Source organism: Cryptomeria japonica, chromosome 11 (genome assembly GCF_030272615.1).
Source record: "Cryptomeria japonica chromosome 11, Sugi_1.0, whole genome shotgun sequence".
NCBI lineage: Eukaryota > Viridiplantae > Streptophyta > Pinopsida > Cupressales > Cupressaceae > Cryptomeria > Cryptomeria japonica.
This window is the reverse complement of record NC_081415.1, coordinates 722,609,480-722,636,071: the sequence shown is the minus strand read 5'-3', so window position 1 is coordinate 722,636,071 and position 26,592 is coordinate 722,609,480. Positions and strand designations below refer to the sequence as shown.

At 35.6% G+C, this 26,592-nt stretch overlaps 1 protein-coding gene across 2 annotated transcripts; it reads right to left on the bottom strand.

Annotated features, from left to right (window-relative positions):
- Window positions 1-5,049: 5,049 nt before the first annotated feature.
- On the bottom strand, window positions 5,050-26,439 carry LOC131061263 (PH, RCC1 and FYVE domains-containing protein 1). 2 transcript variants are annotated; one of them, XM_057994834.2, is made up of 5 exons: window positions 25,828-26,439; window positions 17,118-19,202; window positions 16,770-16,916; window positions 6,215-6,687; window positions 5,050-5,981 (listed from the first exon to the last, which is right to left on the bottom strand). In XM_057994834.2, the coding sequence occupies exons 2-5, from the start codon at window positions 19,026-19,028 to the stop codon at window positions 5,816-5,818; spliced, it is 2,697 nt and encodes an 898-aa protein (XP_057850817.2). In that variant the 5' UTR covers window positions 19,029-19,202; window positions 25,828-26,439; the 3' UTR covers window positions 5,050-5,815. The 2 variants fall into 2 exon arrangements, with proteins under 2 accessions (XP_057850817.2, XP_057850818.2); XM_057994835.2 differs by having other exon boundaries at window positions 17,118-19,045; window positions 25,828-26,279.
- Window positions 26,440-26,592: the final 153 nt, after the last annotated feature.

Sequence of the window (26,592 nt, the reverse complement as noted above, 5' to 3'; positions counted from 1 at the left end):
TGAATATAAATATTAATGAGTGGAGACATGACTCCATAGGGATGTCTCTACATAGACATGTCTGTCCACTGAACACAAACTAATGTTAATCAACATGTGTTGGCTGTTAATTATCATCAATACTAATATCGATTCATATTGTAATTTTAACCAAGGTCAATACTGATTATCGAACCGTAATGACATCAATGCAAAATTAATATATATGTTATCGGTATCATAGTATGCTATCATTAATAGCATAGTATGATATCGATATCAGCAATGTGGATATCAATACTCAATATAGATGTATGTCTAAATTAATATCAACAATGTGATTAGTATTAACAGCCTGATTAACATTAATGATATGAACAAATTTAACAGCATGATTAATAATAGTTATATTTCAATCATGTATATGATAACCAATAATCATAGCAGAATACAAAAGAAGGATAGAGATCAAAAGCTCAAGGCTGGTAGACCACTTATGCATTTGATTTCATTATTCCTATCGAAGCTACAATTCATTAACACTAATCTCACAAATCAATGGCAATGTCTACGACTTAACCTCGTAGTTTTGAGAGACCTGCCCTACAAGAGTGGGAGGCAAACACATGGATAACCAAACATGCTCACATCAAACATGTGGGAATGGCAACACACAAGTACATACAGCATGGTTTATCAAAAGGCCCATTTTATACCAAGAAAAAAAAATAGTCGAAGGCAAATGGAGTGTCATTTTACTCATCTAAGACACAATGCAAGGCAAGGTTGAGGATACAAAGCAACCTACAATAGATTTGTCTTAATGAACATCAACATCAATAATGCAAGGATTGCTAATAATGTTTCTTCATAATATTTCATCGAAACCTTAAAGAGGATTCATAGCTAATCCTTTATCTTTCTATGGTTTGTTACATTTAACTAGTTTGTTTTACTTGATTTAATTAATCTCTCTCTTACCACAACCATTATTTTCATTTAAAAAAAATATCAAGTGGAGATAGGCCACTCCATGCCTTTACCAATTCACTATTTTCTACATACTAAGGATGCTAATATTGCATTATCACCCTTAGTAAGGAACAAATAGGTTTGCAAGCAAATATACAAATATCCCATTTGATTTGATAAAAAAACCCACAGAATAAAAATCTCAAATTTCATTCACAATTTCAAAATTCAACTTTCCAGTTTTTGCATGAAGCTCAAAAACTCAAAAAATTCACACGTCCTTCGTTTATGTGATCTCTTAAGCTTTTTAAGCTAACTTGTAAAATACCTGAAAAAAATATTTTGTTTTCCTTTGCACAAGCAAAAATCTACAATCTTTCCTTAACATTCATACCGAAATCACAAAATAAGTACCTCGTCTTCCAAAAGCATACCCAAACAAACAACCTCAAACAAATGATCCACATCCAACAAAAGCTTCTCCAATAATCTCAAACATTCCTACAAGGGTTTTGGAATCATAGACTTTCTTTTTCAAAAATCACATAACATAAAATAGTAGAATAAAACTGACTCTTTCGGGGTGTAAGGTTAAAAGCCTTACAAAATAACTCAAAATCACAAAATAAGTACCTCGTCTTCCAAAAGCACACCCAAACAAACAACCTCAAACAAATGATCGACATCCAACAAAAGCTTCTCCAATAATCTTAAACAATTCTGCAAGGGTTTTGGAATCACAGGCTTTCTTTTTCAAAAATAAGTATCTCGTCTTCCAAAAGCACATCGAAACAAACAACCTCAAACAAATGATTGACATCCAACAAAAGCTTCTCCAATAATGTCAAACATTCCTAAAAGGGTTTTGGAATCATATATTTTTTTCAAAAATCACATAACATAAAATAGTAGAATAAAAATGACTCTTCTGGGGCATAAGGTAAAGCCTTAACAAAATAACTCTTTTCTCCTTTTCACATTCACAACGCACCTAGAGCTGATATCTTCTGAATCAAAATATGAAATGGCCCTCTAACTATGCTGTCAACAATCAAAGTCGAAAAAGTAGAAGTCAATTCTCTAGTGATAAAAACCAAGCCCTCCACCTCTCTATATAGCTGTTGGAAGCGACATCTATACATAGGAGACACTTAGCTATTTTTTGAAAAGTCCTTTGTATGATGCGCTAAATATATGGCTGGATAGCCACCAGCCTGTTGGAACACCCCTTTCATGCTCAAGAATAATCCAAATGGAATAATAATCCGAATGGAATTTAAAGTGGAAAAGTCAGCTGTTCATTTAGCGAAAAACGTTTTCCCATGAGAAAGAAACTGCCCTTAAAGGATTGATTACAAAACCGTTACAGCAATTTCAAACTCCACCTGTGGTAAACCGCTAATTTAGAAATTGTCCCCAATACAGAAACGGCAGATAGTAGAAAAGTTGGCTTTTCATTTCAAAATTGTTCATTTTTTCCATTGGAAAGAAGCTGCCCCTTTACACCAGGGGGTGATTACAAAACCACTGGAGAAATTTCAAACACACCCTGTGGAAAACCAACAGTTTTTAAACCGCCCCCTATACACAAATGTCAGTTGTATAAAACTGAGTTCTGCGGGTGATTTCTTTGCCTAAAACTTGCTGAAATGATTTCCTTTGAGGATAAGCTTTTCCTGGAACCAATATGGATCAATAGGAAATCAGCTAACTATGATCTCAGCAAGGACGGTTGGTGTGCATGATTTATTTTGTTTCCAGCCACCAGTCAAAAAAAGTGGAGTCAAAAACAGTCAAAATATTGCATTGATTTCTTTAGATTTGTAACAGATGACTGATACCAAACTAATTTGCTTGCTTATGCTTTTTGCGACATGTATGCTGTATGCATATCAACAGCGTGCTACTATGCTGTCCTTGTTTCAGGAAATATAACCGTGTGTCAAAAAGAGAATCAGGGAAATTCATTCATTTCTCTAAGAAAGTAGAAAATGGTATATATATATAGCGTCCTAAATTGTACTCCCTTAGAATTTTGACCGCATTTGAGCCCTCACCTTGGCATTCGTGTTCCGAGCCCTGAATAGGACTTGATTATGCCCTTGCTTTGCACATTTATCAACAAATTCACTAGGCACATCATCCAACCCTCAAATTTTGGAGTCTAACTGGGCAGGACCAGGGTGCCACACCCTGGTCTTCCCAATTAGGACCCAAATTTGGGCCTCTTAACGATCATAAAATTTGAGCAGGAATCCCAGCTTCGTGTCAACTCATGTCGACGGGCAAGTATAAAAAAGGTCTACCCCTCTCATTTGATCATCCACACACATGAAATCCAATTCAATATCGAGCAATCAAGCATTCAAGTTCAAGCAAGCAAGCAATCAGCCTTCCTTCAAGCATTAGAGCAGAGATAAAGTCAAGATTTAGGTGTTGGAGTTGACATTCATGTTCTATGTTATTGAAGACTTCATGAAACCCTAATTCCGTGTGGAGACGAACAAAATTTCACAGGGAGGCATATCATTTGTGTTTTAGATATTATTTAGCATCTCCCTCAAAAGGAGAACATTTTTTCTACAATTCAATCATATTTCATTTCTATTTCATGGTTAATTCCAAAACCAGGGTTTGACCTAAGGCAAACCCCTATTTCCCTTCTCTAGTGTGTGCAGGAATAGGTACGGAGCTGTGATCTTCAGGATAAGCTTTATTTACAGAGACGAATTGATCCCCCATTGGAGTGCGAAAAGTTGGGAGGACCAAAGTGACCAGCACACCGGTCCTAACAAATCAAGAGCTATTTCTGAGAACAGATCCGGATCCTCTTATAATCTTTAGATCCACGTTCGTGGCTCGATCCAGTGACTGTTTACATCGATTTCCAACCCATTTACTCTAATTTCTGCAAATTCAATAAATCAATTTAACTTAAGGGAATGAAGAGGCATATTCAACACCCCTAGAATTAGATCAGTATTCAGACCTCTTAGGTTTAGATCTAATTCCTATCATTCCCTAATGTAATGGTCCCCAAGTAAAAATTAGTGGTTTTCCTTCTATGGTGGAAACCCTAAATTTTTCACTATCTACAATATATATATACATATATATGTACATATACATTCATACATACATACACATATGGAACTGTGATTGGATTAAAATACAAAAGTTAAAATGCCAATTTAACATTTATTAAGACATGATAACGTCCAATCAATTGAAAATAATATTCTGACATAAAATAACATAGAAGTTGAAGAATAAGGTGTTAGCATCTTAGGAAATAAAGTGTGATGTCTATGGCTAGGCATATTGTCAACCCATAAATGTTACTATTTGATCTCGGATGTCCAAGTTGAAACTCGTTAACTTGGCTACGTACTAGTCTTAAGATTCAGGAAAACTATAGCCTATATTATTGATCAAATTAATTTGATTAGCGTTCAGAAGTAAGAAATTAAACCTCACCTGTTTAATACCTGTTATGAGAGTTCTTGAAAGCAACTTCAAAAATATATTTCCAAAAATTCCAACATGTACCTCCAAGAAAAATAAGTCCACACTAGCCATCTTCTCTGCATTATTTCCCTTTTCATGGGAAAACCTGTATCCAGACCCTGCACCTGTTCAGCACTTACCATGGGAGACCCTGAAAGCAACTTCAAAAATATATTCCCAAAAATTACAACTTGTATCTCCAAGTGAAATAAATCGATATTAGCCACCTTCCTTGCATTATTTCCATTTTCATGGCAAACACTATATCCTGACCCTACACCAATTTCTTTTTAATGTCTTTTCAAATTCAAAAATATCAATTGTTTTTTGGCAACCCAGCGACACATTGAAATCCTTCCAGATGCAACAATACCACAAGTTATAACACATTCACATTTAATATGAAAGTTTCCTTGATCAATCAACCACTTCACAAATTTTATAAGACAAAAATTTTGTCTTGGAAGGAAAGAATCGTGTTCTCTTCTTATTTTCTGTTAATTTTTTTGAGAGAAAAAATAATAGGATAGCTATCTTTTTCAAAGATAAATTCCACTCTATGCTCTGATGAAAAGGGTGTGCAAAAGCATGGAATAGCTTTTGGCTGCACACCAAATAGCTAAGAAAATCTGCACAAGAGCAGCATTTGATTGCATAGTGTGTACAATAGGACAGTGTAGCAACCTACACAGCCCTATATTACAATTTACGATCACCACAAATGGTGGTCAAGATCATTGAATATAAATTTGTTCTGTGGATTGAATAAATATATATCATACAAGAATGCCTCCCATTACAATCTAAGAACTTGCTCTCTTCAGAAGCACAAGAACGATGGGTAACTTTGTCTGGACTCTACCAAATGATTGCAATATATATCAGTGCTGACTATAGGTATAACATGCTTGGATTAAATCTGCTTCTGATACAATTGTGGAATACAATGGATGCTGCGTTCTTCTTTCTCAATATCTCTGAAAAATCAGGGTGAAATGCTTCCTTAACTTCGAACTTGCAAGCAAGATGAAGAGCAGCATCAGCCTATTAAATGCAGCCAATATCAATAAGAACTGTTCATGCTGCTTCACTACATGCTGTTTGAAGGTGTAGCATTAAACTCATGGAATGCCACTTGTAAAATTCATAGCATTTTTCCCATTTGCTAATGTGACTTAATTATTCCACAGCTAATGTGCTACATAATTGTTACACTATTTGTCAAGCAATGGAAATGGCATGGTCCATTAAAACAACTAACTCTCTCAATCAAAATTTGTTGTCACCTGATAACTGAGTTAAAGATGAAGAGATGAGCAGACTTGGAATCAAAACTTGAAATCATGTGTTTACTGAGTTACACTTGGTGTGATGATGCAACACTATCTGCCTTGAAAGGCAATGACTGTGTGGAGCCCCCATTCACTGACTTGTCAACCCCCCTAACATCATACTTTTCAATTACCCTTGCACGATTGTCTGACCACCAAACTTCAGCTTGCCGCTCACTAAATCTTTTGCGACTGCATAAGAAGCATGGATAATTTAAACATGGTGAATCAAACAGCATAATTAATAAAACAGAGATAAATTTTACACCTTTTATTTTTAATACAATACAATAATCAAAACTAAAATGGTCCCAATACATACCTCAAATTTTACTGGAAATGGTTTCTAATTTACTAAAACAATTGTACTTTTATAAAGGCATTGGTAGAAACACTGGAATTGAAATTAGAAATTTTTACAATACCTGAATCTCACTCGTCTGAGGCCTTTAGTGCCATTTTTGAGTAACATGAGCGTCAAGTAAACACCAGGCTCATCTTGTTCAACCCACTCTCTCTCAACTTCAGGACCATTCTCTCCCGCAGAAAGTCTATTCAATGAATTATCTATGCTTTGGTGAGCTGTAATCTGCCTTTCATCATCATTAAGAGACCTTGTACTTTGCAGTTCCATGTGATCTTGAGCTCCAGTTAAAGGACCACTGTGAAAAGAACGTTGAGAAATGATACCAGCCACATCACCATGATCAGTTGTAGAAGCAGTAACACGTTCATATTCTGGAAGAACTGTATGTTGAATTTCTGTGTCAACTGTCTGATTTGGGTTCAGAATGGTAGTATGGTGTATACCATTCAAGGGTGGGGCAAGCAAATAAGCTGGCCTTGGCCTCTCGTTCTCATAGACACCAACTGGCATCTTCTCTGCCATATAATTTAGCTGAAAAATAAAATGTACAAAAGCATGATCAATTCAGATAGCCTAAAGAATGGGTCATTTTCCAAATCATAAAATAAAGAAATTAGAATCTCTCATATCCACACAAACCAAAGAGAGCATAAAATGGTTAGACTGTAGTACCAGCAGGGACTAAAATACATGAACCCTAATCTCTCAAACTGCAAATTTTGCATCACAGATATATTAACTTATTGCATACACTTGGATCCATAAAACAAATTTAGATAAGTGACTGTATCTGGGAGAACAGTGGGCAAACTAGGATCCTGGAAGTTCGAAAATAAAATGACAGAAAAACACAACTGAACTATAGTTCAAACTCAAAAACAGATACATGAAAAACCGGTGTACAAATTAAGCATGGAGAAATGAGTAGGCTTCGATAAATAGCAGTATAATTAATTGGCTGATAAGTATAAGTAACAACGAATAGCTAAATCAAGTTCTAATTTGATCAGCAGACTCAAATGATCAATGGCTTCAAGCTTCCACAGTCCATAATGATTAAAGAAAAATTAACAATCTTTTAGGTCATTTAACGTTGGGATCTTTCTACACACTTTTCTCCAAAGTCTTTCTTTAAAACTCAAAAGATCACTCAACTCTTTCTAAACCAGACCTTGTCTCAATTGGCCTCTACCAAAGGTGGTTCTGAAATGGATTTTGCTCTGTCGAAACCAAGAACAATATGCCATAACCTAGCTCACTCAGATTAAAATATAGATGTACAATGATCAGCATTAACAAGGGAAAAAATCTGAGCTTCAAAATGTGCCCTCTATTAGTAGCTATTCAGATACGAAATTATAATATTCAGATAATACTAGAAAACAACTAAAACCAATATTTACAAGCTATGCATTAATCTCCACAAGATTGCATGTTTACATGGTACAAGTAGCACATAAAAGTGGATCAATCACCAATGAACACACTTCAATTCAATGCATTTTCCTATCACTTTGAAATAAATTGTACTTTATGAAGCAGTAAAAGCACTCAGGTTTCTTTATCATATACTTAATTAATTAAATATTAAACCAGAGAGAGATCTATTTCATCTATAAGGAATTATACTTAAATCAGTCTTTTATTTGTGTTGGTGTAGAATTGCACCTAGTAATATGTTTACTTAAGATATTAAGAATATTTAATTTTCTCGCCTAGATAACTAATAATGACATGTTCACCTTGACTTCAGGTACACAAGTGCCACTACTGCCTCATCAATCCCTGATTAAAAGGAGTCCGGTGCCACCTCTATTCAGTCAAGGTCTCTGTCTTAGTCAGATTGAGTGGAACTGATCCACAGATTGGTAGCCAAATTCTTGACCTCTTAGTTGGATTGAGTTAACTCACCTCCAGATTGGAAATGATTGGGAGTTCAACTCATGACCTCTTGAACATGTAATCTCCATGATTCATGCAGCCAAAAAGGCCTAAATATTTGTAAGCACTTTCTTGTATTTTTTCATATCTTCGATATTGGAATAGTGGATATTTGCATTCTACATTAATTGGGTTTGCTTGTAGTTTGTGTGACATGTCTTCATTCATCTAGATCTAGGTTCATGTGCTTGGATTCTCATTGAATCTTACAAATTGAATCAAAATTCAACTAATGATAGGAATTAGCTTTCATCTAGAAGGAGTAAAATATTCAAGTTTCATAATCAAATTTGAAGCATTTCAATATTAAACCATAGAGGGATCTATTTCATTTGCATTAAGTTAATTTAGTCTTTCCTTGAACCAGAACTCAACTAAAGATAAGAATTAGCTCTCTAGATTTTAAACCATTTTGGCACCAATTTACTGCATATTATACATCTTTTGCATACACTCGGTAGTTTTTTAAAACCATGTCTCCTTCCCATAACTTTGATGAATAAAACTGTATGAATTGGGAATTATTTTTAATGTCCAGTTACAAAACCTTTGTGTCAGCCTTAGAGTCACAGAATTTAGATAAGCGATTTCAGAAAAAAAAATGTATTTTTCCTTTGAGAAAAGGGTACAACCCTCCATAACAATAGAGAGCCTCTCATACAGAATTTTACTTTTTTAAGAAATTGATAAGGAATAAAAAATGTATAGCTTTTTTCACATAGATACGACTTTAGAAAAGAAATTTAAGACTAAGGAAATGTTGAGCCCTCCTTTTGAGAGATTTTGGAAATTGAATTTTTCTGGGGATTCTCGTGGTAATCTAGCCTTGTGGAGACAGTTGTGGTGATTAGGGACTCTTCATGAAGTTTTTTAAAGGTAGGCTGCTTTTTGGGACAAAAATTCCACAGTGAAGCAAAATGGGAGGCAACGACGGTAGGACTTGCCTTCTCAAACGTGGAAGGGGTGTAAGATATTGATGGTTGATAGGAACTCAGAAAATGTGATTAAAGGCCTAAAAATAGTGTATTACCCAGATTGAAAACTCTGTGAGCTTTTAGAAGCAGCAATTATCGTTAGAATTTTGAATCCATTTCCTTTGCTCAATATTCCACAATGTAATGGGGTGTCAGATAGGCTTCTTAATAAAGGAATTGACTTATTTCCTTTTACATCCCTTGTTAGTTCTAAGTGGAGTAGGATGGTAAGAAGAAATCATAAAACAAGAGAAGCCACTGTAATATTCATTTTTTGTTGCCATTTGCAATCCCTTTTGGTTGGCTTTCCCAAAGGTGAGTACCAGCTTTATTTGGCTTGTGCCCCAAGTTGTGCATTGATGATGATTTAATGCAAATTTAGTTTGATGTGAATTATGCTTGTTATTTATGGCACATCATTGCTTTTCCCGTAAAAGATGGTCTGATTGGTTTCAGTTTTGACATTTGAATTGGGCTTGGATGGGATTTTGTTTTTGGTGTGTTTGTTTTGCTTGTTATGTTATTGACATATTGTTTCTTTAGGTCTTAAGACTCATTGCAAGCTGGTCAATAGTAGCAGGGATCCATTCAATCAGGGTTGGATTTCTAACCACCAAATGCATTAAATCTTTTGTTGTCCAAACTTATTCTGCTCGATCTACTTAAGAGTATCTTGGGCAAAGAGGCATGGAGGATACTGGTTCCCTGCACTCCTGTGGAACGCTGTTGCATATTTTTGTGATAAGCTATCTCAAGAAGTTCCTTCTGGGGAGGTATGGGGGTGGTTAGAGTTTCTAGTCATCCTCCCTACAAATGTAACAATGGCAGAGAAGGATGTAGGATGCTGCTTTGAATACTAATAACAGAGAAGGTCTGCTGCTCAGCAGGTGTTGATTTGGATGGTTCAAATTTAGTTATGATCAAGACAAAGTTGTGCGAGGTAACTACAGATATAGACAATTTAACTACTTTCTTATGCCTTGCAATTTGCAGTACAGAATTTTGCTGGTTTCTCACATGCGGAACAATGGACAATGGAAGTCACCAGTATGTACATCCTATGAGTGGTCAATTGCAAAGGCCACCAAAAGGTCTGAAATTATTCATGGAATTAATTTGGGGGTTTAGGATAACCTGTGGGAAAGAGTGATACAGAACCTAAGTCTGTGATTGTAGCAGCCAAGAGTTGGAACAGCCATATGTTTGATACAGATGATGGGTTTAAAAATGAAATGGAATTGGACATAGAGCGTTTTGGAACTTCCATAGCTGGGCTGTTGTCTGATGGGTTCTTGTTTGGTCTTGTTTTGCTCCCAGTTGGCTTACAATTTTGGTTAATTGTTGTTCTCAGCCTGCTCCACCCCTATGTGGGTTGTTCATAAACACCTTTTGTTAGTTTCTGGTGTTTTTCTAGTTAGCACAGACTACATCTTTTGAGAACCAGTAGAAGCTCGAACCTCATGGGTTCCTCAATTCTCTTTTGCTAGTTTCTTTGGCTAGGTCCCCTATAGATCCTCACTACTATTTTCTAAAAAGAATGCAGCTCTTCAAATACATTGATTCAAAACAAAACCATACCAAGTAGAAATGCCAACATAACTTCACAGATTGCATTGGTTCCAAACAAAACAGTAGCAAGTATTAGTCAATTTTCTGTATCAATATAATTAGCAATTCGATAGTGAACATTAAAATAGCTTCTGAATTCAGTGAGGACAGGTCAAAATTGGCAATACTCCAAAATTTGCCCCCAACAAAATAATTAGCAATCATTGCCATTGGCCACATCAACCCAACCAATGGAAGCAGAAAGAAAAATGCACAAGATGACATGTAAACATAACTAAAAAAGTTAGCATCATCTTTGAACAGGTTTCACAATAGATCTGGACTTAAATTCATAATTAGAAACCTTACACCATCTTTGAACAGATTCTATGAGAATTTATCTTCTAAATACGGCTTAAAAATTAAAGAGCAATTTCTGAATTTTGCATATCAATTATGATGTTTAACGGTATTCCCCTTTAATGTATGTTCAGATTTGAGATTGCACTTGTTCAGGGCTATACTCCCTGACAATGTGTCCACAAAATTTTTTCGCCATTCCTGTTCTGGGGACACCTTAGTAACATCCATGAGCCATCCCTGATTTTTTTTAAAATGTCCTAGCCATTCCGAAAATATTCCCTAGACAGGGGGGTGCTGTGGAGATGGCCAGATGTCCCCCCAAGACAGCTTGGGACATGTCAGGAATTCCCAAACTGTCCCAGGGACAACCAGCTGTCCCAACAGCAAATCAGCCTTTTTTTATAAGTCCAAAATGAACAAATAATTATAAAAACCTAATTAATTGATAAATTCAAGGTGTCTCATGACTTTGGGTACTTAAGCCTTAGTTCAAGTGAAAGACTGCCTCCTCTATCACTATCAAATTTTATTTGGCTCTGGATATGACTAAAGAAATGTCTAATTGGTTGTGGCCGTTGATGATATTGGGATGAAATACAATTCATCATATTGGAGGATGCTTTTAATGTCCTACGATGCAGTGTAAAGGGTGGATAAGTAGTCCTAAAATTTGTGGTCGAATTGCTTCATCTCCATGTTTTTAGTTTAGATTTTTTCTGCAACTGGAGTAATCTCTAGCAGATATTCTTCTTGTTTACTTTTGATGTTAAGTTTTTCAACCATAGACCTTAGCGGTAATGGTTATTGTTATAGCAAATTCAGTCTAACTTTGGAGCAAATTTTCCAGCCTCCCTGACTAGCCTCATATGGCTTCTATCTTACGATTTAGGGGTTCTGCTGGCCTGAAGAGTTCATATTTCTGTTGCCAAAAAAAAATAAGGGTGACAAATTTAACACTAAGGAAACATGGTTGTGAAGGTTTCAGTACAGAAAAGTGATTGAATATAATAAACCACACAACTCTTTGATTTTTTGTCAACTGTTATTGGCTTGACAGATACCAATTGAGGTGCTTTTGAAGAAATGCATTAATCTGACAGTCACTTTAATGCTGTCCCTGAAGCAGGATTGCACTAGTACTTGATGAAATTCATCAGTGGCTTTTGATTTCAACTAAACTACATTTTGAATTGGATGCTCGGGCTCTGATATTTAGTTCTTGTAAAATTACTGAATCCACGATTCCAGACCCTGTCAGCACAAAGGAGGGGAGAAATGCCTGGACAGAGGCTGAAGTTATGTAACAAAGCAATATGATTTTCCAAAGTAATAGCTTAAAAACTATCTGAGTAAGTGGATGCTCAGAATAAGACTCATATTTTACAATGTCAGGCATTGGCCGCATATAGTGAAAAATAATCAAATAGATTTCAAAATGCTTGGACCTTAATCAAATTGAAGATTTAAAAAAGAACAAAAGAAAGAAAATGAATCTTGATCAAATTTGTTCAACTCTCATATGAACTCTCAATTCAACTCTAATGTTGTGGATTAAGGATCTATAATGTATATGATGAATTTCTTATCAAAATTATCATATGAATATTTGAAATTTTCCTATAATTTAAAAAATTTCCAGATTTTTTTTATATAGCTGTCCCCTGTGCCATCCCCTGCAATCCCTAAAATGGCCTCAAAAATTTTCATCACAAAAACATCTCCTGCCATCCCCATCCTGAAAACTTGGCAGAACATATGTTTAGGGTCCTCCACTCATGCACTTCACATCCATAGTGACTAATTTTGTTGACCTGGAGGGAAGCAATAGGCAATGATCCCATAAGATACATGCAAGCTAGCTTGGGTAGGGAATATAAAGCAAAAAAAATGTGATAAGGCATAAAAGAAAGGAAAGGACGGCAGGATGCATCAATCCAAAACTTGATAGGATTAAAGGTAGATAAAGAAACATGTCTTGAATTTAATTGAGGTACACATGTGATGAAGAGCAAAGAAATTAAGGCATTATAGATTCTATTTTGTTAAAAAAGAGATGAAAAAACAAACACACTTCCATAAATCATGGACCATCGTATCATGCTCAAGGTTTTGTAACTCTTTTACTAGTTTATTTGATCCTACTTTGGATAGCCTCGACATCAACTAAATAGTAATATTGAACAAACTATAACCATGTATTTGAAATTTTAAATGCCAAACATGTCACAGCTGTTCTTTGCTCTAAGTTCATGATCCTTGTTTACATCCTAACATAGGACTCCCTCTTAAAGTAATATTTCAAGCCTCTTCAATTTTTTCATGACCACCTAAACTTTCTTCTACCAATTTTGCAGCTGTCCCTCCTTTGTTATTGTTCTTTGGATCCAAAACAAAAAAGTATAAAATGGTGGACATAACGGTGCATATATTTGCTATAAGGGACAATGATTATTCTCTTTGAAAATAAGTATTCTCAAGAGGTACTCTTCATCAATAGTTAAGGCCTTGTAAATGTTATGCCAGACTAATAAATGCAGCCTCTAAACTCCAATCTTTAGCTAATGGCATCATGCATTCATTATGAAGCATAAATATGATGCAGATAGAGATTTGACGGAAGCTGAGGACAGTTATCTTTGCTTGAAGAATAAGGAAGTAAGATCATACTTTCCTCCATTCCCTCATCCTCTCTATGAGAACTTTTAATTTTTTAAATCCTGGAGATTAGAAAATTGCTTCTCACTTACTGATGATATATGTTTGTTTCAGCACATACACAATTTAGCAGTTACCTCCAATTGGTTGGTTAACCTCCTTCAGTAATGCTTCACCTGTATTTCGCATGAAGCATAGTCAAATCCTTGTCCAATGTAACTACTACTTCACTGAAAATATTTCCGCACTTAGTTTCAAACTTCATAACCATGGTTACTAAATGCACTTCTACGTTCCACTAATGTCTTCACCATTCATATTGCCATGAACACTAATTTGATTGTACACAACACCTGGAAGACCTCTTCTGGCATCTATCTTCTCCTTTTAACATTCTGTGCTTCCTCAGTAAACTTGTCTTTCGACTGTCAGTAGTCTTTACTCATATTGTTTTATCTTTTGTAATTCTTTAATGATTAATATCCAATAGTTTAAAAAATGCCAATGGTTTGTACTGAAACCTGTCATATGCAAAAGAAGAGTTGGCCATATCCTATGCTTAGGATTCAACCACAAACTAAGCATCAGGCGAAGCAGGTGAAAGATAAGTCTTATGATCTGGTCCTCCTGCTGTCGTTGGGATGATGCTGAACTCATGTAGGTCCACTCATCCCAATACAGCAGTCAATAATCATGCTACTAAAATTGTCACAGCACTGTAGGCTTCGTCTAACAATAAATATGGTTTCCATTGATGAAATTCAGTAGTTCTTAAAAATATACATATATTCCAAAAGAATTAGCATAGCTGCAAAGCTTGGCTGAACCAGATTGCACCAAAACCATATCGCTATCCTTCATTTTTAATATAAGAACATATGAAACGATGAAAAGGGCAGTAAACCAGGCTATGACTGTTACAGTATAGTGAAAAAGCACAAAACAAACAAAAATTAAGGAGATTGAGCTGTGTGTAAAATAAATCATGATATATGAAATTCCAAGGATCAGATAATACCTCAGAAAAATATTTTTATTTCGCTATCTTGCTGCATAAATTGAAATTCTAATTCCATGATTACTCTTTGCTCTATGCAAATTTCTTTGTACTCTGAACTTTAGAATGAAAATCATTAAAAGCAGGTTGATTAAATTGATTGGTACTCCTAACTCATGAAAACTAAAGAAGAATTGAAGATGTTAAAAATCAATTTGGAATTTCTGCCTTTTTCTGTTCTTGCACTCATGAAGACTAAAGAAGAATTGAAGATGTTGTTACTAATCAATTTGGAATTTCTGCCTTTTTCTGTTCTTGCATATGGCTGCATCTCCACCTTGCATAATTCCATCTTCATGAAATCAAAAGCATGATCAGATAATATCTTGCTTAAATATTTTTTATTTCATTATCTTTCTGCATAAATTCTAATGTCATGATGTACTTGTGCTATCTAAATTTCTTTGTGATCTAACAGTCTCTTGAAAATCATTATAAGTTAGTTTATTGAATTTGTCATTCACACTTAAAAACTCGTGAAGACTAAAGAACTCAAGACATGCTTTTGACTTCATTAAGATGGCATTGTGCAAGGAGGAGATGCAATCATACGCAAGAACAGAACAAAGGCAGAAAAACCAAGCCAATGAATAACAATATACTGTGTTTCTACCACCAAGAATCAAGGAATATTTTCACAGAACACAACTGCCAGATGTAGCAGAGTGGCAATTGCGTTATTGTCATAGCAGTTTGGTTTGTATTCACCGTGGTTGCACATGTAATGGCAATAATGCACATATCATAGCATTTTTGCTAGTGTCATGATGGTTGTTATGTGCCATAATGGTTTCTCCTAATGTAGTGGCAGCTTCACCCATGTCGAACTGAAAGCATAAACTGTGTTTCTTAAAGTATTCCTTGATGGTTGGAATCTCCTGTTCCACTCATGTTGCTCATCGGTTATCATAAATATACACTCAGCAAGTAATGGAAAAGAGCTAGAAGAGAACTCCAAGGCAATGAAGAGATTGAATGATAGCAAAGAGTAATCCAAGGGAAATTTTGAGTTAGAAGATGATTGTAACAGCAGAGAACAGCTGTCCAGCATGTTGAATTAACAAATAAGTTAATAACCCATTTTAAGAAATGTGATAGAGCACTGTGGACTGTAAGCAAAAGTTACAGTGAACTTGAAAGCTCGAATAGAGCTATTTCCTTGTAAAAACTTGAAAGATTATAGTGAAGATAAGAAAGCATAGCTTCACTCTTCTCCACAGTTCTCCCTCATTTGTGTTTCTCTAGGATAATTCCTACTGTTATCTCTCCTATGTGTGTTCTGATTCATTTGCTTGGTTGCTTCCATTCCATGCCACTGCTCCATCATTGCAAACACTTAAGAAAGCATAAGAATGATATATTCAGCTGATTACAAGAATAGCACTTGTTCATAAACGCCATTAGAAGCTTTATCAATTCTCACATAAGTTGAAGAAACAATCTCATGGACCAGACAAGAGTCACATTGTAATACTAGCATAGAAGGGGTCAGAAATATGATATGCAGAGAATATAAGCATATATATGAGCATGTCTGCAATTGCATGATGAATATATGATTATATATGTCATTTATAGTGCCATAGGAAGCATTAAGTTGCATCCTTAAATTGTTGTTTCAAACATTCAACTGCATAGAACTTAAAAACAACACAAGGAAAATTAAATGCATGGTATTGAATTATACAATGGAATAATTACCAATCACCCTTCCCCTTTGAGCAAGCCAAAAATTCAAATCTTGTAAGATTTTAACTATACGACAAAATAGCAACAAAAAGTAACGTCTATACCAGCTGGTGTAAATAGAATGGCCAGCCTGCACAAATGATAGGCTGCCATAAAACTCATAGTTTTAATCATGAAGAACATTTATATTGCAACTAGGATCTCTTCTCTCATGTGGCTTCTTCTAAGAAAAGGGTAAGATATAACAAGTTCAAGTGACGAAGAACTAAATATCTTAGCATGAATCATGAACTATAACAATAGTGCCCAACCATTTTCTTAAAACACATCAGTGCAAAAAACAAGTTTCCAGAATATATGAAAGATTGAGTTTTAAACAAGGTTACCTGTGCACTCAAGGATTTGATCGCTTCCTTTGCAGCTTTGCATTTACGAGATTCTGCTGCAGCAAAAGATATTGCTTCTTGCGCCTTCTTTGCTGCCTGTTCCAGATCTGATTCTTGTTGTTTGCATCTCTGTCTCAAGATCTCAACCTTAATAAGCAAGATACAACAATAAGAAATCTCACAATTGGAAAAGCATGCTAATTTTTAAAATCTTGAAGCTGCATGTCATTACTAGGCACTGATAACAAAATGAAGCCAATGTTCCAGGCCCCATGTTGAATTACAAAGTGTTATGGAACAACGAGTTACTTTTTATATAATGAAAATGTTATTGAATTATTGGAGTACCTGCTCTCGCAACTTCAGGACTTCTTCACTCAAAACTTGATTCGTCTTCTTAAGGTCTTCAACCAGACCTTTGGAAGAAGCAAGGCCTCCCATTGTTGGAGTTGGTGTTGCAGAACGAGGTGGACTAGATCTCCTTGTGAATGGTGATATTGATCGTAAGTTATTTTTTGACTGTGGAATTGAAATAACTGCTTTTGATAGTGCTTGTTGTGAATCAAGTAAGTTTGAGATGGTAATATCCTTTAGCTGTAGCAAAGGAAGTACTTGGGATGATGATTCCAGCTTCTTACCACGCTTGTTACCATGGGTCTTTACTTCCAGAGTCAGCAATTGTGTCTTTGAACCTCTCCTTTCTGATTTTTCTGGTCTATCTCTTGTATCATTCAAATGCCTAGGAAGCATGTTTCGTTTGTTATTATAAGATACTATTGCAAGTTCTGATGCTTTCTTCAATTTGACAAAACAAGAATCACATACACGGTGTGGTTTATTTGGATTTGGTGCCAGTGCAGCCTTCATGGCCTTTCTAGAACTACATGAATGACAGTGAACTAAACCACAATTATAGCAATGGTGACGCTTTCTTGTAAATCCAAAAGATTGCCTGCATCCTGAACACACTGGTTGATCTGCCCCTGAAACCCACTTGTGAAGGCATATGGCTGCAGTAAAATTGGAGCCACAAGCAATGTTCTTGACATGTTTATCTTTTAAAGCCTCAACTTGTGTAGGTATTTTGCGATCTTCTACATCCCCATGGCCCAATCTTCCATTAGCTCCTTTCCCCCAAGTATAAACCTCATTTTTTGACGTCAAAGCTGCAACATGGTATGCTCCACAAGATATCTCCTCAACTCTCTCATCTGCCAGTTTCCCTTCTACCGAACAAGGCAACTTGCCATCAGATTGGGGATTCCCAAGCTGACCATATACAGTACTTCCCATTGTAAAAACCTGACCTGAAGTTGTCAGGCCTACAGTAAGACTATGACCACATGCAAGTTGTCGAAAGTTATAATCTATGAGTGCTGGCACGCATGTCGGTACAAGCTTTATCTCTTTATCCCCATGACCAAGTCGACCTTTATCTCCATCACCCCATGTGAACAATTTTCCTGAGGAGCTTGCACTGGAATGTCCAACAATGACCTCTACCACTGCAGCAGTGTGCCACACACCACAAGCAATTCCAACAGTTCTTAGATCCTTTAGAGACTCCACTTCTCTTGGATATGACACACTCTTGCGATCCCCATGACCCAAGATTCCAAATGTTCCATCACCAAATGTAAACAGCTGCCCAGTAGAGGTTACCAATGCTGTATGCCAAGGACCACAAGAAACAGAGGAGACATGGATTCCATCTAGAGTACCAAAAATCTTCTTTGGTATCCAATGACTCACATCATTACCGTGTCCAAGAAGACCAACATTGTGGCTACCATCACCCCATGTAAACAACTCACCTGTCATTGTGACTGCACATGTGTGATATTCACCACAAGCAACAAAATCAACAAAATTATTAGCCAATGCTTCAACAAGCCGCGGTTGCCAAACATCTGAAGCCACTCCATGACCAAGACGGCCTCCAGACTCCTCCCCCCAGGTAAATACTTCTCCATGTCTTGTAACAAGAGCAGCATGTCTAATGCCACAAGCAATATGGTGAACATCTAAAAAGAAAGCTGATTCTAAAGGCTTTGGTAAAAGCGCATCTGTGTTTGCACCTGAAGCACTCACACCTTTTTCAGTTCCACCTCCCAGGAACCCATCCCAAATACCCTCTCCCCACACATAAAGATCCCCCAAGGCATCAGCATCATCTTGGGCAGAACCTTGACTTGAAGAACTAGGGGCACTTGAAACACTCACTCTAAAAGCTTCTGAAGTAACTCCTTTCGCTTGCATGTTTTAACAGTCTGAACCTGCATCTGAGCTTGTCAGATCAAAAATTCTTTAAAAAGAGACGAGAGATGCATTCCTTAGATGCAAACTGTCTGCTGTATTTAAATTTGAATCCTTCTCTGGTACAAAACAAAGAGAACTCCCACCCAATTTCCAATTCTTATGATTTTCGTTTTCCTGGATATTTAATATAAATGGGCATCAGTATTAGTTGCAAATAAAAATAAAAATGCAATCTAATGTGAGTATCTACAATCATAGCATTTAATGAAAATCGTCAATATCAGAATTCGAAAAGGAATCTATGCCATGCATCTTAAAGAAAAGCTTGTCTTAAGTTTTGTTCCTAGACTGAAGGTCCAAATGAACAAAGACCATATGACCCAAAAGGAAAAGAAAATAAAAGATTAGATCATAAGGAGCACAAAAAGAAGAAGTTGCAAAAGACATGGTAAGAATCAAGACCATCTAGAAATAACATAAGCTATATAAAATTCTTATATTAAAATTGATGCAATCCAAATAAGACTTTCATAATTGTTTTGATAAATTGATCACAGCTCAAATACAGTTGATCTCTGACACCTAATTGGGACTCCTAGCCTGAAACTTGCAAGATAAAACTGATACATGATATATGCTGACTGAAAATTGAGAAAATATGGAAAAAGGAAGTAAATCATTATTAGGGAAAGATACTGAGCATAAAAATTATAATATGCAGAAATTTACTGAACAAAATCATACACATTTGAGTTTATATTAAAAAAATGCACTTGTAATAAAAAAGAGAAGTTTCAATTGATTTTCCCTAAAAAAATCAAGAGTACAGAGATAACAATGCAGAAAGTGAGTTGCACAATTATCGTTTAAAAATATCATACTGCTAAGCATGCAATAATACTGCTTGGTAAAATGAAGAGTCAATATACAAAGTTGAACAGCCCCAGCTGATGTCATCCTCACAATGACTTCCCTGCCTATGGAGGTAATGCATGCTGCTTATTTTATAATAACTCGTCTTGATATGTTATGGAGGAAAGTGAAAACATTGCAGGCAACTTCATAATCTTCCTCTTTAGAGCCAATCAATTAAAAGGCAAGCCGCAGAGGGGTTTCAGCGTAGTTGGACAGTTATGATAACCATAATTTTCTGAGGTAGGTGTCATTTATCATAACCATCACTCCCAGTGTTCTCTTTGTTTAGATTCTATTTTATATTTTAATGTTCTAATGATCTCTAAAATCTTACTTATACCTTAATTTTTTTACTTTCTAGTTTTATTGTTCCTACTGTATTAAAGCAATCCCCTGCTCTTGCTAGCGTATTTGTCTATAAACCCACAAATGATCTATTGGTTTCTTATAAGAATTTTAATTGCAAATATGCATTTCACCTCTCAAAGAAATGTTCAGAAACTCATAATGGCAGAAAGCATAAAAACTTGGCACACTGATACAAATGTAACACGGTTCATGGTTATCCATTCTTTTATCAACAGAAAGTATAATTGCCAATTCTATATGGTACTTTAGAGATATGCATATGACAAACTGAAAAACTGAATCAGAATAAAAGTACTCTTCTTATTGTTCTCAAGAAGTCAGACAGCCATTTTATATTTGCTTCATCAAATGTAGTATCCTTAGGTATATCTGAATGTTAGAAGGCCTCAAAAGTAGGAAAGTTCAATTATAAATCAGTCAATATGCAAATCATCTTACACAGTTTTGTGTTTCGTTCAGGATATGGAGAATCTACAAGACATGCAAGTGGTAGAAGACAAAATATATATAATACTGGGAACCAAACATGGAGATGAGATAACAGAAACTATATTCCAAAGAGGAGATACATTCTGAAGTACATTCATATCATAAATCATATTCTTTGTTGGGAATCGAATGGTCTTCTTATAATTTCAACTAACAATAAAATTACTACTATCACAGAGGTATATTATATTGTGTTTTCTGTTATGCAAAATTGTTATAATTAATGGAACAGCAAGATACAAGAAGTGCTGGAGAACATGAGTAACTTCAATGATCTCTCAATATTAGGAAACCTTAAGAATGCACTCAAAAACAAACTTGTGCAGCCAACACATGAACACAGTGTATTCATGCCATAAAAAGAAATTTATAAAGAATCTATGCAGAAGCTGAAAACATGTACTTTTTCCTCGGGCTTCGGGTTCCAAGTGATAGCTAAAACAGTAAAAGAACAACCAAGATAGGAATGATAATCTGAAACCCAAATAGATGAAAATCAGGCATGCCACTAATGCACAATCTGGTCAAGGAAAAGAAATGAAAAAAAAATTAACAATTGCAGCAATAAACTTTGAAAAAAAGAATCAGAACATGTAAATCAGTGACCATCTCAGACAAAAATGAAAAGCATGCATTTATAGGCTGGACTAAGTGAAAGTCCCAACACGAACAAGAAATGATGTTCTTTGATTTTTTTTTACTACCGTGCTTAAAAGTTAAGCTGCCAAGGCATTTACTCATTTGGGGAAAAGATGCAAAGAAAGAAAACATGTCTATAGGACCAACCACATAGAGAAGCATTCAACCAATAAGGTACCCTGACCAATGTCTTGCATCATTTAAAATAGATCACACCTCCCTCATTAGAGAGGTTTTTGGTCCAGCAACAGATTAATCAGACTTCCCGTGAGGAAAACATCTCCCCACATCCTCCTCTATGGAGAGTGGTAGAGTTACTTCACTTTCCACACAATACATTTGGACACATGCTTCATCCAGGTCTTGTGGTTTGGTGGTGGGTACTTTTCTTCTTATACGATTATGAAACTCTCAGAGGTGTACTTGATACACATATCTTCTTATTCCAAGTCTATGCCCACTAACACGGCTTATCTTCAAAACTACATAGTGTAATCTTGTGCACTTTTCCCATCTTCTTGTTAAAGATACATCCACTTAATCTTTTGATCAGTCTTGTGACCAATGGTATAAAAATTCTCACAGGATTAGTTCTTTAAAGTCTTCCCGACTTGCTGCAATTGCCTTTTTTTTATTTCATAATTAAATTCATAATTCTCCCATCATACAAGAGCATGGCTTCCATTTTCAGACATGAAAAGAAAATTCATTGTACCCCATTAACTTTATCAACAAAACAAAAACTGTCTACTTGAATCCAGCCTTTTTGCATTAATTTGCCCAACAACAATTTTAATTTCAAATTTAGTTTCTGCTTTAAACACAGATTGTTCTTTTTCTTTGAATAATTCTTTCAAGAAATCCTCACCTTTCGTACCTTCTTCACCAGAGATTTCACCAAACTACCTAAAGAGGTTTTCTCTTTTGCCATCTTCATTTACTCTCTTGGCATGTGCTATTGTTGTTGGCTGATGCAAGAAAATCCAATCAATCCTATTTTGGCGTGTTTAAGTCTTCTTGTTTTCTTTCTCTTGTCTTCGTGTTCAGAGATACGAGGATGAATTTGTTTTGGTTTTGCTTCTATGCCTGGTTATTTACTTCTTTTTTAGAGCCTTCTTTGGGCTGTTATGCTGGTGCAGTGACAGGACGGTCAGGTCTTTTTAGTTCTTTTTAGGCTGGTGCTGTAATATGACTGTTACATTTGCTATTTTGGTTGCTGGGCGCTCAGGGAATAACGCTTGACTTTGAAAAGTTGATTGGTATGCTGACATCATTCTTTATTTCAGACTCACCAAGAGTAACAGACACCGTGCCTACCTATATTTACCAGTAACACCCTATTTAGCTGTCTTATTTCATCCTTGGCAACTGAGTGGCTAACAGGCATAGTTTTAGGCTGGGCAGTTTGAGATGCCCTCTCTTTTGGCAGAACAAAGGCTATTTATAAGGGGATGTTGCAGTAGAAAGGTGGTGTGGGAGTTTAAACAAAGTATTGGTAATAAACAAAAAAAAAAGCAGAAGAAGAAATTTGGTATAGGGAAGGATGCCGAGATGAATCTGTTGGATGCCCAGAATACTGTTTACAATGTTGCTTATGACTGAAATGAGCCTGTAGAATTCCCAGAATGCTAATTGTCCTATTTGATTCAGAAATGAGCAACTAGATATGAGAGTTGGTTCAAGAAAATCTGATACAGGGTGGTATTATATTGTTCTTTTGATGTATTAAAATTTTCTGTTATAAACTTGTTGACATTGTTTTTCAAACTTGTTAGAAAGGACTACCTTGTTCGTGACCTTTAAATGGGTTCCCAAACCTGGACTGCAGTCAATTCTTTCATGTGATTTTCCAATGCAATTACCCATGCATTCAACTCCTCCATTGTGGCACTCTATGCTCTTGTCACTGCCATATGCACACACTTCCACAAATCCCACAAAGATCAAAACCACTCTAATACCAAATTGATCTAAAATTTGTCTAAAATAAGCAAGGTTGCCAGGAGACTCATCTCCAACCCCCTGGACACATCTCGGGGACCAGGACGCATCTCCAGTACCCAAGACATGGTCAGGGAATCCCTGCATGCAGGAGGCACTCCACCACAGTCTCCGAGCGTCTCCCGACATCTCCAGCAAAATTTTTTTTTTAAAAATAACCTAACTTTAATGCCAAACATAAAAATACACCCACAAAAAGAGGAAAAGAATGCCACGAGAAGGAAAATAGTGCCGTGAGGGTTAGAAAAATGCCGCCAGTGCAAAAGAATTTGTGTGGGATGTGATTTTCTGAGGCAGAATTCATTGATTTGTTTGGAGTGCTTGAGATTTCATCATTTATGAGGCAACATATCTGCCGTGTTCATCCAATACGATTAATGTTGGTTTGCATCTTGCAACAATTGTCATATATTTTTAATTTTTTTAATTTTCCTATAGTATTATTGTATTTAATTATAATCTTCTTCTAAGATGAAATTGTAATCTATACTTACAGTCGGTTATAATCTTCAAATCAAAGGCTATTAAAATATTAGGGAAGAATTAGTTAAATGACCATGAGATGAAGTGCATATTGACCATGAACTATGAACATTCTTTTTCCAAAAATGTGAAGCATAAAAAACTTGAGGACTTAAAAAAAAAAAACTATGAAAACCAGAAATACAAATCAATGAACAGGTATAAATCTAAAACTTGAATTCTATCTAATCCACTTACTGTTTGTGAACCTCAAAAGTCAGGAAGATGTTTGTCCAACAGATGCAAAGATACTGAATCCAATCCAGAACCTTCAGTTCTATTGATGCCAATGACAAACTAAAGTTTGATTCCACTAGCTTAATATTATATAAGTCAGCAAAGCATTCTCCGTCATATGTGCATGTGTGGGTGTGCAGAGATAAAGCGAGATGAATATAGAAGTGTGTGTGTGTGCGTGCTTGTTCACATGTATGTGCATACACATACATGCTAGAGCAGCATGCTATAAATTCATCCACAACATAACAACATTAATTGAACCTCCAAGAAATGCCAAGTACATTTTATGGCAGCTATCAAAAGATCAACAAGATTTTATTAAAAGCTTTACCAAGTATGATGTGTTGAAGCACTTTGTAAACAGTGCAAAGGGCAATGCAGTTATGGTAGTAAAAATAAATAAATCATAAAATGACACCATAGAAGCACCATGGTGAAAGGGCAAATAGGAATACATGATTCACAACCATCTGGATTTTGAATATAAGGTCAGTTATAAGTTGGTTATGTCAAATGTAGTTTTATATTATAGAAGAAAACAAAAATGAGATGAATGCAAGCTATTAGAACAGTTTAATTTGTTCTATTGTACATTCTGCATTCCATCGTGACCAGAATTTCTCAATCAATGCACACAAGTTTTGCTGACAATTGAAGAAGTAGGTTTTGCCTTACTAAAGATGAATAAAAAATCTGCCAAAGACATCTGAATTTTTAGATTATAGAGCCTGCTAAACTGGCCATACCATCACGTCCGTTCAATCTCTCTGGTAACTAAAACAATTCTATAAAAAATTCTAAAATCCACAATTTACGTAATTTCAAAATATCATAGAATTGAAACAGGAATTCGTCAACATGAAAAAGCTACAAAATCACCAAATAGATCAACCAATGCATACCATTCAGATTCAATCGTTATAAAAAGTTATAAATGGCCAGCATAACTCGTGTAACTTGAGATAAATTTTAATAATGACGCAATAATTCTGGACCCACAATGCAGCCGCATCTCTACGGGAAAAAAACAGGTAACGTATCCCGTATAAAGCATCCATCACCATGTATCATCCATGTCAAATCAGACACCGGTTTCCGTACAATAACACTAACTATTTTCACGGAAAATTGATCAATAATTTCCTAAGACACGATTTCAAAAACCTAAAAAATGACTCCAAACCCTATATATTCTAACAAATATACATTGATCGATTCTCCTAAACAAAAATATCATTCGTTGATATACAAACAAACAAATATGCATAATCTGTATGATTTCAGGTTCCTACAGCGACTGCCCTCGTTTAGAACATTACAACGCAACAATTCTTCAAATCACGGACGAGATCCCAATTGCTTCGAAATAAATTGTAATAATGGTTTAGCAATGAATATGTATATTTTTCAAAGATTGTATAGTCGAATTTAACTTAGAAAACCCCTTACATCTCTGTGATTTTGAATCATAATTTCCTCATCTTCTTTTTTCAAAATAAAAAATGAAAGTATTGTGCGGATAAATCGAAACAAAAAATTATGCAGCAACATAAATAGTTATTCCTCTGTAAAAGGATTTAGTGATTGAATACAATTCGGCATGAGAGTAGGAAAACGAGCTCACCGCTTTCAATTTTGCACCGAATTGGGCCGTGTTTGGATGCGTTAACAAGCTTGCGATCTGGTCTGGACGACTGACACCTCCAAAAGACGTTCATCGGCTCAAAAACGTCAGAATCTCTCCATAAATTGAACCAAAGTGCCATAACTTGGAAGGCGAAGAAAAATATTGCGGAGGGCAGGGGACGCCATTTTCTCCTTAAGCATGTAAAACAAATGTTATAAATAAACTTAACGCGGTTTCATTAGTTTTTCACGTCCGAAAACAAAGAAGTCAAATAAAATGAAAAGAGAGACACATTCTTTGGGTCAGAGCATTGGGTTGAAATTATCTTTGTGCGAAGGTGAGGTTTTTATGCCATTCCGAAAACTCTGGAAGTCTCGGTGTACCAGCTTTCAGCCATTAAATTTTGTATTTGATATTGATGTGAATGAGGAGGAGAGAATATTACACAAAGGTGAGGATTATCCGTAGATTGTAGTTGTCCCTCTTTGATTTTGACTCTTTACGAGGGAGCCCTGAAAATAGAAGTGGGCCTCCCATTTTTATATTTTCTCCACATGGATGGACTACTTGGCGGCCGCCTGCATAGATTATTTGGCTCGTGGATCCTCTCATGCCCTATCTCTTTTCCTTTTTTTGTCTTAGTAATATATGTGCTAACATATATCTTCACAAAATCTATATAAATATATGGAGAGATATTGTTAGGAAGGTACTTATTTTTTAATAATTTTTTTAATTTAATAAGTTGAATAAATGCATGGA